The sequence below is a fragment of the Anser anser genome, assembly GCF_964211835.1.
Source record: "Anser anser genome assembly, chromosome: 31".
Classification (NCBI taxonomy): domain Eukaryota; kingdom Metazoa; phylum Chordata; class Aves; order Anseriformes; family Anatidae; genus Anser; species Anser anser.
In genome coordinates this window covers 1,330,892-1,348,387 of record NC_139752.1, presented here as the reverse complement: position 1 = coordinate 1,348,387, position 17,496 = coordinate 1,330,892, and the positions used below count along the sequence as shown (strand labels likewise).

General features: G+C 51.2%; 1 protein-coding gene across 15 annotated transcripts in view; it reads left to right on the top strand.

Annotated features, from left to right (window-relative positions):
• TNXB (tenascin XB) overlaps positions 1 to 17,496 on the top strand; it is a 43,221-nt gene that overhangs the window by 4,025 nt on the left and 21,700 nt on the right. For 10 of the 15 annotated variants that reach the window (XM_083814676.1, XM_083814675.1, XM_083814681.1 and 7 more), the window contains exons 5-21: positions 404 to 557; positions 1,566 to 2,540; positions 2,618 to 2,707; positions 2,886 to 3,173; positions 3,922 to 4,215; positions 4,989 to 5,282; positions 6,702 to 6,995; positions 7,474 to 7,764; positions 9,296 to 9,589; positions 9,849 to 10,142; positions 10,495 to 10,788; positions 11,727 to 12,020; positions 13,285 to 13,578; positions 13,834 to 14,127; positions 15,079 to 15,372; positions 16,632 to 16,925; positions 17,181 to 17,474. In XM_083814676.1, coding sequence (XP_083670802.1) covers positions 404 to 557; positions 1,566 to 2,540; positions 2,618 to 2,707; positions 2,886 to 3,173; positions 3,922 to 4,215; positions 4,989 to 5,282; positions 6,702 to 6,995; positions 7,474 to 7,764; positions 9,296 to 9,589; positions 9,849 to 10,142; positions 10,495 to 10,788; positions 11,727 to 12,020; positions 13,285 to 13,578; positions 13,834 to 14,127; positions 15,079 to 15,372; positions 16,632 to 16,925; positions 17,181 to 17,474 — 5,326 coding nt within the window. The remainder of the gene's footprint in view (positions 1 to 403; positions 558 to 1,565; positions 2,541 to 2,617; positions 2,708 to 2,885; positions 3,174 to 3,921; positions 4,216 to 4,988; positions 5,283 to 6,701; positions 6,996 to 7,473; positions 7,765 to 9,295; positions 9,590 to 9,848; positions 10,143 to 10,494; positions 10,789 to 11,726; positions 12,021 to 13,284; positions 13,579 to 13,833; positions 14,128 to 15,078; positions 15,373 to 16,631; positions 16,926 to 17,180; positions 17,475 to 17,496) is intronic. The other 5 variants (XM_083814687.1, XM_083814685.1, XM_083814684.1 and 2 more) reach the window with 5 other exon arrangements.

Here is a 17,496-nt window from a genome sequence, read left to right as displayed (position 1 = left end):
TGGGAATGGTGATGTGTCTCCAGGGTGTCCCCAGCATGCCCCATATCCCCAGAATGAGCTGCAACGATCTGCCTGCAGCCCTCCTTAGGGACCGGGACATGTCCCCACTGTGGTGTTACCAGTGTGTCCCCAGTAGCCCCCCTGAGGTGTCCCCAACATGTCCCCCAGCCTCAGGACAAACCATTGTATGCTGCCACCTACCTGGCTCAGGGATAAGGTGTCCTCACCACTGTCTCCACTGCGTCCCCACTTTGGTGCCCTCAGTATGTCCCCAGTGTGACTCCAAGACATTCCCCAACTCCAGGAGAAGCCATTGACTGTGGCCACCTGCCCGCTACCTGGCTCAGAAACAGGTCCCACTTGGGTGTCCCCAACATGTCCTTGACATGTCCTCTTTCCCCAGGAGGAACCAGCAGCAATGGCCACCCATGAACTGCCTGGCTCTGCTGTCACCTTCGAGGTGACAGGGCTGGTGCCTGGAAGCGCCTTCGAGCTCTTCATCCAGGCCCAGCGGGACCAGCACCTCGGGATGCCTGGCACCCTGCGCGTCCGCACCTGTACGTGCCACCTGCCCTGGCAGGGACTGCTGGGGACAGGAACTGGGACAGGCATGGGGACAGTATGGGGACAGCATGGGCATGGGGATGACATGGGCACAGGGGTGAGGACAGGGATTGGGGGTGGGTCAGGGGTGGGGAGAGCATGGCCATGGTGGCCAGGACAACATGGGGGTGGGAACAACATGGGGGTGGAGACTGGAACAACGCATGGATGGGGACAACATTCAGCACGGGGACAGGAACGATCATAGCACAAGGACAGACATGGGGACAGGGATGATGCAGGCACAGTAATGGGGACAGCATGTGCATGGGGATTGGGGTGAGGACAGGGATGGTGTGGGGGACAAGCATGGACATGGGGATGGGGAGGGCATCGGGATGGGAATTGCACAGGACCAAGGATGTCACAGCCACAGGGATGGGGACAGAGACAGGCATGGGGATAGGGGTGGGGATGGAGACAGACATGGGACAAGGATGGTGACTGGGATGGGAATGGGTACAGGGGTGGTGCCTGCAGCCTCTGTCTGTCCCCATGTGTCTTTATGTCCCTATGGCTCTGCGGGTCCACGTGCGTCTGTCTGCCCAGCGGAGGTCTGTGTGTCGCTAGTCTGTCCCTGTGGGTCCATGTGTCCCCCCAGGCCTGTCCATCTGCGTCTGCCCTGATGGATTCATGTGACCCTAGTATAACCCCACGTGTCCCCATGGGCCCATGTATCCCCACATATACTGATGCCTCCCTGTGCATCCCTCTGTTCCCTGGGTCCAGATGTTTCCAGTCTGCCCCCACGAGTCTGTCTGTCCCAGTCCTTCCCCATGAGTCCGAGGGTTCCCAGTCTCTCTCTGTGGTCCCAGATGTCCACAGTCTGCCCCTATGTGTCCATGTGTCCTAGTCTGTTCCCATGTCCATCCATCCCTGTGTCCCCCTGTGGGTCCCTGGGTTGTGGCAGAAGGGGGCTATTGGGGCCAGGCTGTTGACCCTGGTCCCCTTTGCTCTCACAGTGATTGCTCAGCCCCTGCCCACCCACAGGGGGCCCCTGGGGTCCCCTACATTCCTGGCATCTCCAGTGGCCCCAGCATCACCATCAGCCCGAGGGTCTCCAGCATCCCCACGGTCCCCAGTGTCACCAGCGTCCCCAGGGTCCCTGGGATCCCCGGCATCACCAGTATCACCGGATGCATCCCTGGTCTTACCAGGGTCCTTGGGGTCACCAGCGTCCCCATCATCTCCAAGGTCACCGGGATCCCCAGCATCTCCAGGGTCCCCGAGGTCACCAGCATCCCCGAGGTCTCCAGTGTCACCAGTGTCCCCGGCATCACCAGCTTCCCCTGAATCTTCATGGTCACCAGTGTCCCCAAGGTCCCCAGAGGCACCAGCATCCCCAGTATCCCCAAGGTCGCCTGCATTTCCACAGTCCCCAGCATCACCACAGTCCCCCATTTTACCTTCATCTCCAAAGTCTCCGGTCTCCCCAGCATCTCCCATGTCCCCAGTGCTCCCAGGTGTTCCATCTCTGCATGACCTGGGGGCTAAGCTCTCGTCTTACAATGGGTCCTTGCTGCAGCGCCTGGAGAGCCACCTCCGGGCCACGGCCTTCCCTCTCCGGGGAAACCAGACAGTGCCTGCAGTAGCCCGTGCCATTCTCTCCTACCTGCTTCGCCGCAGCCCAGCCTCGCTGCGCCACCAGTTCCTCCGCCACCTCCAACAGAGTCCCCACCCCAAGCCCCAGCTTATGCCAGGGGCTGCCGGAGAGGCCCTTGTGGACCTGGATGGGCTGCGGGGCCACTCAGAGACTGTGGTGATCCGCTACCGGCCCCTGGGGGAGCTGGAGGGGGCCGAGGGGGAACTGCGGGTGCCAGGGGACACAGCAGTGGCCCGGGTGCCAGGGCTGGTGCCAGGGGCCATGTACCGGGTGGAGGTGCATGGCGTGGTGCAGGGGCGCGTCTCCAAGTCCTACACATCCCTGGTGACTGCAGGTGGGTGACAGGGACAGGGGTGGGGACAGCGTTGCATGGGGGCATCTAATAACCCCATACTGCTCTTTTGGTTGCAGGGGTAGGTGGCACCAGTGAGCCCCCGATAGACTGGGAGCATCTGTATGAGATGGAGCTGACTGAGCCTCAAGGTGCCATGGCCAAAACAGGTACCCCCAAGTGATTCCTGGCAGCACTGGGGAAACCCAGGTGTTCGGGCTCACTAGCTCTTGGTATCCAAGTTGGGTGTGGTTGGAAGGAAGGAAGGAAGGAAGGACACATGGAATGATGAATGGATGGACACACAGATAGATGTTTATGCCTTGCATTGTGCCACCACCATTGCAGCCCCATCAGAGGAGGAACCCCAACAGCGGCCTCGCTTGGGCGAGCTCACAGCCTCCCACGTGACACCCAGCACTGTCCAGCTGGAATGGAACGTCCTTGAAGGCACCTTTGACTCCTTCACGGTGCAGTACAGGGATGCACAAGGCCAGCCACAGGCACTTGCTGTGGATGGTGGGTCCCGCACAGTGACTGTTCCTGGGCTGTTGCCTTCCCGCCGCTACAAGTTCAATCTGTACGGGGTGTGGGGGCGGAAACGTATTGGTCTTATCTCCACTGATGCCATCACAGGTGAGGGTTGCTGCATGCTCCATCTATGTTCCCTGTGGACCTCCATGTCGGGTCCTTGACCTTGAGAGATATAGGAACGGCCTTTGGCCCTTGATTTGGTGGTAGGCTTGTGTGCATGCAAGGTCCAAGGGATGGAGAGATTTGTATGAAAGGATGGATGATTAGATGATTATGTGACTGGCTGATGAGATGGTAGATAAATTGATAATTGAGTGGATAGTGGGACAGATGGTTGGGATTGAATGGAAGGATTTCTGGATGGATGGGAAAATGGGTGGGTGAACTGATGAATGGATGGATAGATGAATAGATGGAATCATAGATGGGTGAAAGCATGTGTGCTTGGATGAATAATCAGATTGCTTAATGAATGACTAGATGGATGGTTACATGCTTAGTTATTTGTGTTCAAGTATCCATGAACATATGTGAGGGAGAAGAGGCATGGAAAGATGGTGGATGATTGGATGGAAGGATACAAGGATAGGTGGAAAGACTAATAGATGGATGGATGGACTCAAATACGAAATTGTGGAAGGCTGGCAGGCTGGATTAACTGGCAAAAGATAATTAGATGGATGACATTGGGAAAACAAATGGAGGAATGGGAAGATGGATAGATGGGTGAGCTGAGTGATGGGTGGGTGATTAGATGGATGGATGCACATATAAACTAATAGGTGCATGGATGAGTAGATAAAGGATGCTTGTCCCCTGTGTACCCTGTATTCTGCTGTCGCCATTACAGCCCCAGCACTCCCAAAGGAGGACCTGCCATCCCAGCCACGCCTGGGTGAGCTCACAGCCTCCCACGTAACCCCCGACTCCATCCAGCTGGAATGGAGCATCCCCAAGGGCACCTTTGACTCCTTCGCAGTGCAGTACAAGGATGCACAAGGCCAGCTGCAGGTACTGCCTGTGAATGGTGGTTCCCATACAGTGACTGTGCCAGAGCTGTCACCGTCTCACCGTTACAAGTTTAACCTGTATGGGATGTGGGGACGGAAACGTCTGGGCCCCATCTCCACTGATGCTGTCACAGGTGAGGGCTGCTGTATGCCATGTCCTTGTCCCTTACACACTGTGGTTTTAGAGAAAAGTGGGAGCAAGGGCAGGGTCCATCCAGGGTCCTTGGCCCATTTAGGAAATGGGTGTATCTCTTGGGTTGTGCCTGGTGAATGGATGAAGGGATGAAGGAATGGAGTGATGGGGGCAAGGAAAATTGCGGATGTGGGGATACCTCTTTTGGCAGTATCCCTGGTTAAGTGGCAGAAAAGGTGAAAGGCTAGATTTTTGGGAGGATGTTTGGTTGTGGATGTTTTCTATGAGTGGATATATTTCTAGGTGGGTGGGTGCGTGGATGGATGGAGGGATAGACTTAGGTTTGGGTGGATGGAGGACTGGAGAAATATCTGATCAGTTAATGGAACGAGAAACATTCTGATTAATTGGTGGAGGAAGGGAGTGGTGAGCGGAGAGCTAAATGAAGGTGTAAATCACTGATGGTTTGCTTGGATGTTTGGTGAAGGTCCTTGTTGTCTGATTAACAGGATGAATGGCTGGAGACATGGATGAGTAGAAGTGTGGGTAGATGGTTTGTAAAGTGGTTTGTTTATAGTTGTAAGAATGGACGGAAGGACAGGTGGCTGGATGTACCTGAGGTAATAGTTGGAAGGCTGCTGAGTTGTGTCTAAGCGTGTGTGGAAGGAAGGCTGCATAACAGACTGATGGACAATTGCATTGGTGGATGGATGAGTGGATATCTAGGTGGACAGATGGGTTGATATGTATGCCCAGTATTGTGCTGTGTTGCAGCTGCAGTCATACCAGAGGAGGAACCACCATCTGAGCCACACTTGGGCGACCTCACAGCCTCCCACGTCACCCCTGACTCCGTCCAGCTAGAATGGAGCATCCCCGAGGGCACCTTTGACTCCTTTGTGGTGCAGTACAAGGATGCACAAGGCCAGCCACAGGTGCTGCCCGTGGATGGAGGTTCCCGTACAGTGACCGTGCCAGGGCTGTCACCATCCCGCCGCTACAAGTTCAACCTGTATGGGATGTGGGGACGGAAACGTCTGGGCCCTGTTTCCACTGATGCTGTCACAGGTGAGGGCTGCTGTTTGCTGCACTTGCATCTCCTTGCAAGCCTTGGGTTTGGATCAGTGCAGGAGCTAGGCAAGGTTCTGGAATGAATCTCTTGAGACTTGTAGGAAAACAAAACATCTCTTGGGTGCTGAATACAATGAAGGGATGGAGGTATGGGAACATGCAATGTTCGAGTGATGAATGGATGGATGGATAAATGGATGGATGGGCAGATGGACAAATGTGTGTCTAGTTTACTGGCTGAATAGATGGGAGGGATGGATGGTAGGTCTGATGGGTAGTTCAGTGGAGACATGAATGGATGATGATAGATGGATAAACTGATGAATGGGTGGACATTTTGATAAGTTTGTGACTGATTCACACACTGAATAGTAGTTTGAATGACTGGATGCCTGCATGGTTAGATGAGAGGATGGAAGGGTGTATGGCTGGAGGGATGGTGTAACAGTCTGCTAGATGTCTGGTTGGTTGGAGGATTAGATGAAAGTTTAGACGGTAGTCTTAGACAATTAGGATTCTTCCTGTGAAGAAAGGCTGAGAGAGTTGAGGCTGCTCAGCCTGAAGAAGAGAAGGCTCTGGGGAAACCTTACTGAGGTTTTGAATACTTAAAGGGGGCTTATAAAAAAGATGGAGAGCAACTTTTTGCTCAGGTAGATAATCATAGGACAAGGGGGAATGGTTTTAAACTAAAAGAGAGGAGATTTAGATTAGTGGCTAGGATGAAATTCTTCTCTCAGAGGGTGGTGAGGCTCTGGAACAGGTTGCCCAGAGAGGTTGTGGGTACCCCGGTGTTCAAGACCAAGTTCGATGAGGCCCTGAGCAGCCTGATCTACTGGGTGGCATCTCTGCCCATGGCAGGGAGGTTGGAGCTAGATGATTTTGAGGTCCTTTCCAACCCAAGCCGTTCTATGATTTTGTGATTCTATGAAAGGTTGGAGCTGATGAGCATTTGATGGCCCTTTCAAAGTGGCTGTTTGACAATTTTATGATGATTCAATGATTCACTGATTAATGGAGTAAGAAAAACCTGAATGAACACGTGGAAGCAGCAGGCAAAGTGCGAAATAAAAGACTAGATCATGGGCTGTTTGTTTGATTGGTCAAATCAAGGTGCTTGATGACTGGATGATTATCTGGATGAATGTCTGGACAGATGGCTGAATAGAAGGGTGGATGGATGGTTGGAAGTGTGTTTTTTTTTTTTTGTGGTTACAAGTATGGATGAAGGGATGGGTGTGTGGATGTTTAGATGAATTGACAGTTGGGGGGATGCTGAGTGCAGTCTAATGGTGTATGGATGGAGGTTAGGTCAATAAACTGGTGGAGAGTTCCATGGAAGGCTGAAAGAAAGACTGGAGGGTTGGACAAATGGACTGGAGCATGTTTATGGCATGCATTATGACTTGCATGTTGCAGCTGAAGTCAAGCCGAAAAAGAAACCACCATCCGAGCCACGCTTGGGCGACCTCAAGGCCTCCCACATCACCCCCAGTTCTGTCCAGCTGGAATGGAGCATCCCAGAAGGCACCTTTGACTCTTTCACGGTGCAGTACAAGGATGTGCAAGGCCTGCCACAGGCGCTGCCCGTGGATGGTGGTTCTCGCACAGTGACCGTGCCAGGGTTGTCACCATCCCGCCGCTACAAGTTCAACCTGTATGGGATGTGGGGACGGAAACGTCTGGGCCCCATCTCCACTGATGCCATCACAGGTGAGGGTCTGATGCATATTGTGTTCGTGTCCCCTGTGGGCCATGTGTTTCGAGTGTGACAGGAGTCTTGTGAGGGCCCATGGTGCATAAATATGGATTGAGTGTCAGATGGACAATTGACTGGATGGATGGATGGGTGTACATTCACGTAAACAGCTACATCAAAGAAATGAAAAATGACTGGTTGGTTGAGTTTCCTGGCAGTTAGATGACTGTTGGTGAATGTATGGACAGACAGATGAATAGAAGGATGGATGACAGATGGATAGTTAGTTTGGAGCTTACTTGGACAGCTTCTGTAGATGATGAATGGGTAGATAGAGTTCAGAGATGAAGGAATGATTAATTGAATTTATGGATGTAAGGATGGATTGTTGAATAAACAAAGAGATGCAAATATGGAGGAATGAAGTGACAGAGGTAGGGAAGGAAGGACTGAGAAATGTTTCTGCCCTGCATTGTGCCCTTTGTGTTGCAGCTACAGTCGAACTGGAAAATAAACCATCTGAACCACACCTGGGGGAGCTCACAGCTTCCCACATCACCCCTGACTCCATCCAGCTGGAATGGAGCGTCCCCGAGGGCACCTTTGACTCCTTTGTGGTGCAGTACAAGGATGCACAAGGCCAGCCGCAGGCGCTGCCCGTGGACGGTGGTTCTCGCACAGTGACCGTGCCAGGGCTGTCACCATCCCGCCGCTACAAGTTCAACCTGTATGGGATGTGGGGGCGGAAACGTCTGGGCCCCATCTCCACTGATGCTGTCACAAGTGAGGCCTGCTGCATGCCGTGTCCTTTTCTCGTGCACACCTGGGTTTTAGAGCATAGTGGGAGTCGGGCATTGTCCTTCCAGGGTCCTTGGTCTTTCTGGGAAATGAGCACACCTCTTGGTCTCTGACTGGGGAATGGAGGGATGGGTATGTGTAGTTAAGTTTTGAGAGGTTGAGAGATACATTGGTATACATATATATGTATAGATAGGTGGATGAATGGAAGGATGGATGAAAGGCTGGTGTGGTGGTTTTACCTTGCTAGCCAGCTGAACTCCACCACAACTGCTCTCTCACACCTCCTCCTCAGAAGAGGAGGGGAAGAAGAAAAGGAAAGAAAAAACTTCCGGGTTGAGATAAGGATAATATAATTAAAGGAAAAATAATTATTAAGGGAAAATTATTATTAATTAAATAATGTAACTATAGGGAAAAGGAAAGGGAAAAAGGGAAAAAAACAAAAAACCAAGCAAAGGCTGTGTGGAAGTGCAGAGGAAAGAAATGATTCTGTACTTCCCACCAAAGAGCGATGCTTGACCACGTTCTTGAAGCAGGGCCTCAACGCGCATAGCCGTTTTTTGGGAGGACAGATGTTTTCACAATGAGAGCCCACCCCTCCCCTCTTCTTCCTTTTTCCACCTTTTATTGGTGAGTGTGACACCATGTGGTATGGAATATCCCTTTGGTTGATTTAGGCCAGCTGTCCTGGTGAGGTTCCTTCCTCACCTCTTGCCCACCCCCAGCCTGCTGGCTCTGGGGGGGTTAGAGGGAGTCCTGATTCTGTGCCAATATTGATCAGCGGTAGACACAACACTGGTGTGATACCAATGCTGTTCTAGCTGCAAGTGCAGAGCACAGCCCTGTATGGGCTGCTGCAGGGAAAGTTAAATCCATCCCAGCCAGACCCAGTACAACCTCCACCCCTTATTCCGTAACATTTATGTCACTCTCAGGTCCCACATACTTAGTATATAAGTATTTAGTATCTCATCGCCCTTGTTCCTTCTCCTTCAAGAGATTGATAGGTAGGTACTTCTTTTCATTCTATAGGCCTTTCCCAAAAAATGTTCATTCTGCATTGATGGTTGGGTCAATAAAGTGATGGAGAGTTGCATAGATGGCTGAGTGAAACTGGAACATCTCTTATGTGGTAGCTGGTTAATGGATGGAGGGATAGAGAGACATGGGCAACAAAACTTGTGGATATGGAAAGAGCGCGCTGTTTGGCAGGATCTATGGATAAGTGGCAGGAAAGCAGAAAGGATGTATTTTTGGAAGGATCTCTGGCTGTGAATATCTGTTGGTCTGTAATAGCGAGGATATGTCTTGGATGGTTGGTAGGATGGTTGGTAGGAAGATTGATAGGATAGATGGATGCAGGGAGGGAGGGAATGCTGAATTTCGTACACAAGTGTAAGGGCTGCGGGTTAGGTTAATAAATAGATAGTTGTATGGATGAGTGAAAAGAAGGCTTGATGGATGGATGGATTGCGAAATGTTTGTGTCCTGCAATGTGTCTTCCATGTTGCAGGTGCAGTAGAGCAGGAGAAAGAACCACCATCCGAGCCACGCCTGGACGACCTCACAGCCTCCCACATCACCCCTGACTCCATCCAGCTAGAATGGAGTGTCCCTGAGGGTACCTTTGACTCCTTTGTGGTGCAGTACAAGGATGCACAAGGCCAGCCACAGGTGCTGCCCGTGGATGGAGATTCCCGTACAGTGACCGTGCCAGGGCTGTCGCCATCCCGCCGCTACAAGTTCAACCTGTATGGGATGTGGGGGCGGAAACGTCTGGGCCCCATCTCCACTGATGCTGTCACAGGTGAGGGTTCCTGCGTTCCGTGTCCATGTCCTTGGACGCCTTGGTTTGGATTCTCAGTGGGAGCAGAGGTAGGCTGCTTCCAAAGTCCTTGGCACTTCTGGGAAACACGTGCATCTCTTGTGTGGTACCTGGTTAATGGATGGAGGGATGGAATAATAAATTGATAGATAGTTGTATGGATGAGTGAAGGGAAGACTTGATGGATGGATGGATGGACTGCAAAATGTTGATGCCCTGCAATGTGTCCTCCATGCTGCAGCTGCAGTAGAGCCAGAAAAGGAACCACCATCCGAGCCACGCTTGGGCGACTTCACAGCCTCCCACGTCACCCCTGACTCCGTCCAGCTAGAATGGAGTGTCCCTGAGGGTACCTTTGACTCCTTTGTGGTGCAGTACAAGGATGCACAAGGCCAGCCACAGGTGCTGCCTGTGGACGGAGATTCCCACACAGTGACTGTGCCAGGGCTGTCACCATCCCGCCGCTACAAGTTCAACCTGTATGGGATGTGGGGGCAGAAACGTCTGGGCCCCATCTCCACCGATACCGTCACAGGTGAGGGCTTCTGTGTGCCATGTCTGTGTCTCCTGAATGCCTTGGTTTTGGAGTTGGGTGGGTTTGGGGTCAGAGACCTTCTAGGGTCATTGCCACGCCACGGAAACGGTTACATCTCTTGGCCTCTGACTGGGGAATGCACGGATGGATTAGTGTAGGCAAGTTTGGAGAGATGAAGGGTCATAGTGGTAGACAGATGGATAGTCAGGTGGAGAGATGGCAGAATGGAAGGAATGCTGAATTGCTGGTTAGTTCAATAAAGTGGTGTATAGTTGCATGAATGGGTGGATAGAAAGTTGGACGGATGGAAGGGGGGATGTTTATGTCCTTCAATGTGCCCTCCGCATTGCAGCTGCAGTCCAGCTGGAAAAGGAACCACCATCCGAACCAAACCTGGGGGAGCTCACAGCCTCCCACATCACCCCTGACTCCATCCAGCTGGAATGGAGTGTCTCCGAGGGCACCTTTGACTCCTTCGTGGTGCAGTACAAGGATGCACAGGGCCAGCCACAGGTGCTGCCTGTGGACGGAGATTCCCACACAGTGACTGTGCCAGGGTTGTCACCATCCCGCCGCTACAAGTTCAACCTGTATGGGATGTGGGGGCGGAAACGTCTGGGCCCCATCGCCACTGATGCTGTCACAGGTAACGGCTGATGCATGTCAAATCCATGGTTCCTGTATACAGTGAGTTTGGATTCGGTCAGGAACCTCATGAATGCCCATGATGGGTTCCTTCTGCTCTGCAGGAAATGGGAACATGTCTTGGTCACTGTCTGGAGAATAGATGAGTGGTTGAGTGTCAGCCAGGTTGCGGAGAAGGAGGGATAGATCAGTTGTCAGGTGTTTAGGTAGGTGGCTAGATGTTTGGATAGGCAAAAGTCTGTATTTTTGTATGCCTGTTTGGCTTGTTGGGTGGCAGATTATCATCTGTGTAGCTTTTTGGGTAAAGGAACAGAGAGAAGAATGAATGAATTTTGAGTTCATTGAGCAGATGGACTACTGGATAGAAACAAGGTCTTGTGCATGTAAAGAGGAATCTGAAATGGGTGGTTGGATGAATGGAAAAGAGAATGTTTAGATGGAAAACCAGATGAATGCATGCTTGGAAGATAGGATGGAGAAGGGAATGAATACATGGACTGAGAGTCAGATGGACAAATGACTGGTTGGATGGATGGATGGATGGATGGATGTTAATGCAAACAGCTATTTCAAAGGAAAGAGAAATGACTGGTTGGTTGAGTTTCTTGGCAGTTGGATAATTCTTCTGATGAATGTATGGAGAGATGGATGAATAGAAGGATGGATGGACAGCAGGATGGATGAAGATGGTTCAATGCTTGCATGGACAGCTTCTGTAGATGATGAATGCCTGGATAAGAGTTCAGAGAGATTATTTTTTTAATTTATGGATGGAAGGATGGATTGTTGAGCACACCAATAGGAAGGTGGAGGGATGAAGGGAGGTGAAAGGGAGAAAGAAAGAAGAGAAGAAGGGAGGAAGGGAGGGAGGGAGAGAGGAAGGAAGGAAGATATGGAAGGACTCGGGGAATAGACTCCTTTGTGCCCTCCATGTTGCAGCTGCAGTCCAGCCAGAAAAGGAACCACCAGCTGAACCACACCTGGGGGAACTCACAGCCTCCCACGTCACCCCTGACTCTGTCCAGCTGGAATGGAGCATCCCTGAGGGCACCTTTGACTCCTTCACAGTGCAGTACAAGGATGCACAAGGCCAGCCACAGGTGCTGCCCGTGGATGGAGATTCCCGCACAGTGACTGTGCCAGGGCTGTCACCATCCCGCCGCTACAAGTTCAACCTGTATGGGATGTGGGGGCGGAAACGTCTGGGCCCCATCTCCACTGACGCTGTCACAGGTGAGGACAAGTTTTGTCAAGTCCACTCTCCCTGTGTGCTGTATTTGGCTTAAGTCAGGAAGCTTGCAAGGGCCTGTGCTGGGTTCTTTCTGCTCTGCGGGAAATGGGAACATGCCTTGGTCACTGTCTGGAGAATGGATGAATGGTTGAATGTCAGCCAGGTTGGGGAGAAGGAGGGATAGATCGGTAGTCAGATGTTTAGATGGGTGGCTAGATGTTCGGATGGGCAAAAATCTGTATTTTTGTATGCCTGTTTGGCTTATTGGATGGTGGGTTTATTAGCTTTGCAATAAAGGAGGTGATCTGAGACAGCTAGCATGACTTCACTAAGGGTAAATCAGGCCTGAGCATTCTGATGGCCTTCTGTGATGGTGTGACTGCATCAGCTGACGATGTAAGACTGACTGATGTCATCTGTGTGCCATGCCCATGTCCCTTGCACACCTTTGCTTTGGAACGGGGAGGGAGTGGGGGCAGTATCCTTCCAGGGTTCTTGGCCCTTCTGGAAAATGGGTGCACAGCTAGCATGATGCCTAGTGAATGGACAGAAGGATGGAGGGACGGGACAGTGAAGTTATGGATATGGAAATACTCTTTTTTTGGCATGGTCACCAGTTAAGTGACAGGAAGGGTGAAAGGATGGATTTTTGGTAGGTTGTTTCATAGTGGATGTCTGTCTGTAAGAGTGGGTATATTGTTTGGTATATGTGTGGGTGGTGCGTGGATCAATGAATAAATGGATTGATGGACAGCTGGAAAAAAGGGATAGTGAATGGAAGATGGAACATGAAGTAAAAGACGATTAGATGGATGGATGGGTGAACTTAGGTTTGGATGGATGGAGGACTGCAAAAAAATGAATGATTGGTTTACTGGAGTAAGAAATATTTCTATGAACAGGTGGAAGAAGGAAGCAGTGGGGAAAGAGCTAAATGGCTGGTTGCTTGGATTGTCGGTGAAGGTCCTTGATGACTGAAGGTTTAGCTGTTTGAGTGGGTGGGTGGATGGATGGATGGATGGATGGATGAACAGTAGGGTGAGTGGATGGTTGGAAGTGTGGTCTCATGTGGTTACAAAGGAAGGGTGGGTGGGTGTGGATGTTTGGGTCAGTGTATAGTTGGGGTGATGCTGAATTGAGCATAATGACGTATGCATGGAAGGTTGCTGTTAAACCTGATGGAAGGTTGCATTGATGGATGGAATAATACTTAGTTTGACAGGCAGATTGGAATTTATGTCCTGTACTGTGTGGTCTGTGTTACAGATGCAGTTGAGCTGGAAAGGGAACCGCCAGCCGAGCCACACCTGGGCGACCTCACAGCCTCCCACGTCACCCCTGACTCCGTCCAGCTGGAATGGAGTATTCCTGAAGGCACCTTTGACTCCTTCACAGTGCAGTACAAGGATGCACAAGGCCAGCCACAGGTGCTGCCTGTGGATGGAGATTCCCGCACAGTGACCGTGCCAGGGCTGTCACCATCCCGCCGCTACAAGTTCAACCTGTATGGGATGTGGGGGCGGAAACGTCTGGGCCCCATCTCCACTGATGCTGTCACAGGTGAGGGTTCCTGCGTTCCGTGTCCATGTCCTTGGACGCCTTGGTTTGGATTCTCAGTGGGAGCAGAGGTAGGCTGCTTCCAAAGTCCTTGGCACTTCTGGGAAACACATGCATCTCTTGTGTGGTACCTGGTTAATGGATGGAGCAATGGAATAATAAATTGATAGATAGATGTATGGATGAGTGAAGGGAAGACTTGATGGATGGATGGACTGCAAAATGTTGATGCCCTGCAATGTGTCCTCCATGCTGCAGCTGCAGTAGAGCCAGAAAAAGAACCACCATCCGAGCCACGCTTGGGCGACTTCACAGCCTCCCACATCACCCCTGACTCCGTCCAGCTAGAATGGAGTGTCCCTGAGGGTACCTTTGACTCCTTTGTGGTGCAGTACAAGGATGCACAAGGCCAGCCACAGGTGCTGCCTGTGGATGGTGGTTCCCGTACAGTGACCGTGCCAGGGCTGTCACCATCCCGCCGCTACAAGTTCAACCTGTATGGGATGTGGGGCCGGAAACGTCTGGGCCCCATCTCCACTGACGCTGTCACAGGTGAGGACAAGTTTTGTCAAGTCCACTCTCCCTGTGTGCTGTGTTTGCCTTAAGTCAGGAAGCTTGCGAGGGCCTGTGGTGGGTTCCTTCTGCTCTGTGGGAAATGGAAACATGCCTTGATCACTGTCTGGAGAATGGATGAATGGTTGAATGTCAGCCAGGTTGCGGAGAAGGAGGGATAGATCAGTAGTCAGGTGTTTAGGTAGGTGGCTAGATGTTTGGACAGGCAAAAGTCTGTATTTTTGTATGCCTGTTTGGCTTGTTGGGTGGCAGATTATCATCTGTGTAGCTTTTTGGATGAAGGAACAGAGAGAAGAATGAATGAATTTTGAGTTCATTGAGCAGATGGACTACTGGATAGCAACAAGGTCTTGTGCATGTAGAGAGGAATCTGAAATGGGGGGTTGGATGAATGGAAAACAAAATGGTTAGATGGAAAACCAGATGAATGCATGCTTGGAAGATAGGATGGAGAAGGGAATGAATACATGGACTGAGAGTCAGATGGACAAATGACTGGTTGGATGGATGGATGGATGGATGGATGGATGGATGGATGGATGTTAATGCAAACAGCTATTTCAAAGGAAAGAGAAATGACTGGTTGGTTGAGTTTCTTGGCAGTTGGATAATTCTTCTGATGAATGTATGGAGAGATGGATGAATAGAAGGATGGATGGACAGCAGGATGGATGAAGATGGTTCAATGCTTGCATGGACAGCTTCTGTAGATGATGAATGCCTGGATAAGAGTTCAGAGAGATTATTTTTTTAATTTATGGATGGAAGGATGGATTGTTGAGCACACCAATAGGAAGGTGGAGGGATGAAGGGAGGTGAAAGGGAGAAAGAAAGAAGAGAAGAAGGGAGGAAGGGAGGGAGGGAGAGAGGAAGGAAGGAAGATATGGAAGGACTCGGGGAATAGACTCCTTTGTGCCCTCCATGTTGCAGCTGCAGTCCAGCCAGAAAAGGAACCACCAGCTGAACCACACCTGGGGGAACTCACAGCCTCCCACGTCACCCCTGACTCTGTCCAGCTGGAATGGAGCATCCCTGAGGGCACCTTTGACTCCTTCACAGTGCAGTACAAGGATGCACAAGGCCAGCCACAGGTGCTGCCCGTGGATGGAGATTCCCGCACAGTGACTGTGCCAGGGCTGTCACCATCCCGCCGCTACAAGTTCAACCTGTATGGGATGTGGGGGCGGAAACGTCTGGGCCCCATCTCCACTGACGCTGTCACAGGTGAGGACAAGTTTTGTCAAGTCCACTCTCCCTGTGTGCTGTATTTGGCTTAAGTCAGGAAGCTTGCAAGGGCCTGTGCTGGGTTCTTTCTGCTCTGTGGGAAATGGGAACATGCCTTGGTCACTGTCTGGAGAATGGATGAATGGTTGAATGTCAGCCAGGTTGGGGAGAAGGAGGGATAGATCGGTAGTCAGATGTTTAGATGGGTGGCTAGATGTTCGGATGGGCAAAAATCTGTATTTTTGTATGCCTGTTTGGCTTATTGGATGGTGGGTTTATTAGCTTTGCAATAAAGGAGGTGATCTGAGACAGCTAGCATGACTTCACTAAGGGTAAATCAGGCCTGAGCATTCTGATGGCCTTCTGTGATGGTGTGACTGCATCAGCTGACGAGGTAAGACTGACTGATGTCATCTGTGTGCCATGCCCATGTCCCTTGCACACCTTTGTTTTGGAACGGGGAGGGAGTGGGGGCAGTATCCTTCCAGGGTTCTTGGCCTTTCTGGAAAATGGGTGCACAGCTAGCGTGATGCCTAGTGAATGGACAGAAGGATGGAGGGACGGGACAGTGAAGTTATGGATATGGAAATACTCTTTTTTTTTGCATGATCACCAGTTAAGTGACAGGAAGGGTGAAAGGATGGATTTTTGGTAGGTTGTTTCATAGTGGATGTCTGTCTGTAAGAGTGGGTATATTGTTTGGTATATGTGTGGGTGGTGCGTGGATCAATGAATAAATGGATTGATGGACAGCTGGAAAAAAGGGATAGTGAATGGAAGATGGAACATGAAGTAAAAGATGATTAGATGGATGGATGGGTGAACTTAGGTTTGGATGGATGGAGGACTGGAAAAATGAATGATTGGTTTACTGGGGTAAGAAATATTTCTATGAACAGGTGGAAGAAGGGAGCAGTGGGGAAAGAGCTAAATGGCTGGTTGCTTGGATTGTCGGTGAAGGTCCTTGATGACTGAAGGTTTAGCTGTTTGAGTGGGTGGGTGGATGGATGGATGGATGGATGAACAGTAGGGTGAGTGGATGGTTGGAAGTGTGGTCTCATGTGGTTACAAAGGAAGGGTGGGTGGGTGTGGATGTTTGGGTCAGTGTATAGTTGGGGTGATGCTGAATTGAGCATAATGACGTATGCATGGAAGGTTGCTGTTAAACCTGATGGAAGGTTGCATTGATGGATGGAATAATACTTAGTTTGACAGGCAGATTGGAATTTATGTCCTGTACTGTGTGGTCTGTGTTACAGATGCAGTTGAGCTGGAAAGGGAACCGCCAGCCGAGCCACACCTGGGCGACCTCACAGCCTCCCACGTCACCCCTGACTCAGTCCAGCTGGAATGGAGTATTCCTGAAGGCACCTTTGACTCCTTCACAGTGCAGTACAAGGATGCACAAGGCCAGCCACAGGTGCTGCCTGTGGATGGAGATTCCCGCACAGTGACCGTGCCAGGGCTGTCACCATCCCGCCGCTACAAGTTCAACCTGTATGGGATGTGGGGGCGGAAACGTCTGGGCCCCATCTCCACTGATGCTGTCACAGGTGAGGGTTCCTGCGTTCCGTGTCCATGTCCTTGGACGCCTTGGTTTGGATTCTCAGTGGGAGCAGAGGTAGGCTGCTTCCAAAGTCCTTGGCACTTCTGGGAAACACATGCATCTCTTGTGTGGTACCTGGTTAATGGATGGAGCAATGGAATAATAAACTGATAGATAGTTGTATGGATGAGTGAAGGGAAGACTTGATGGATGGATGGACTGCAAAATGTTTATGCCCTGCAATGTGTCCTCCATGCTGCAGCTGCAGTAGAGCCGGAAAAGGAACCACCATCCGAGCCACGCTTGGGCGACCTCACAGCCTCCCACGTCACCCCTGACTCCGTCCAGCTAGAATGGAGTGTCCCTGAGGGTACCTTTGACTCCTTTGTGGTGCAGTACAAGGATGCACAAGGCCAGCCACAGGTGCTGCCCGTGGATGGTGGTTCCCGTACAGTGACTGTGCCAGGGCTGTCGCCATCCCGCCGCTACAAGTTCAACCTGTATGGGATGTGGGGCCGGAAGCGTCTGGGCCCCATCTCCACTGATGCCATCACAGGTGAAAGCTTCTGTGTGCCATG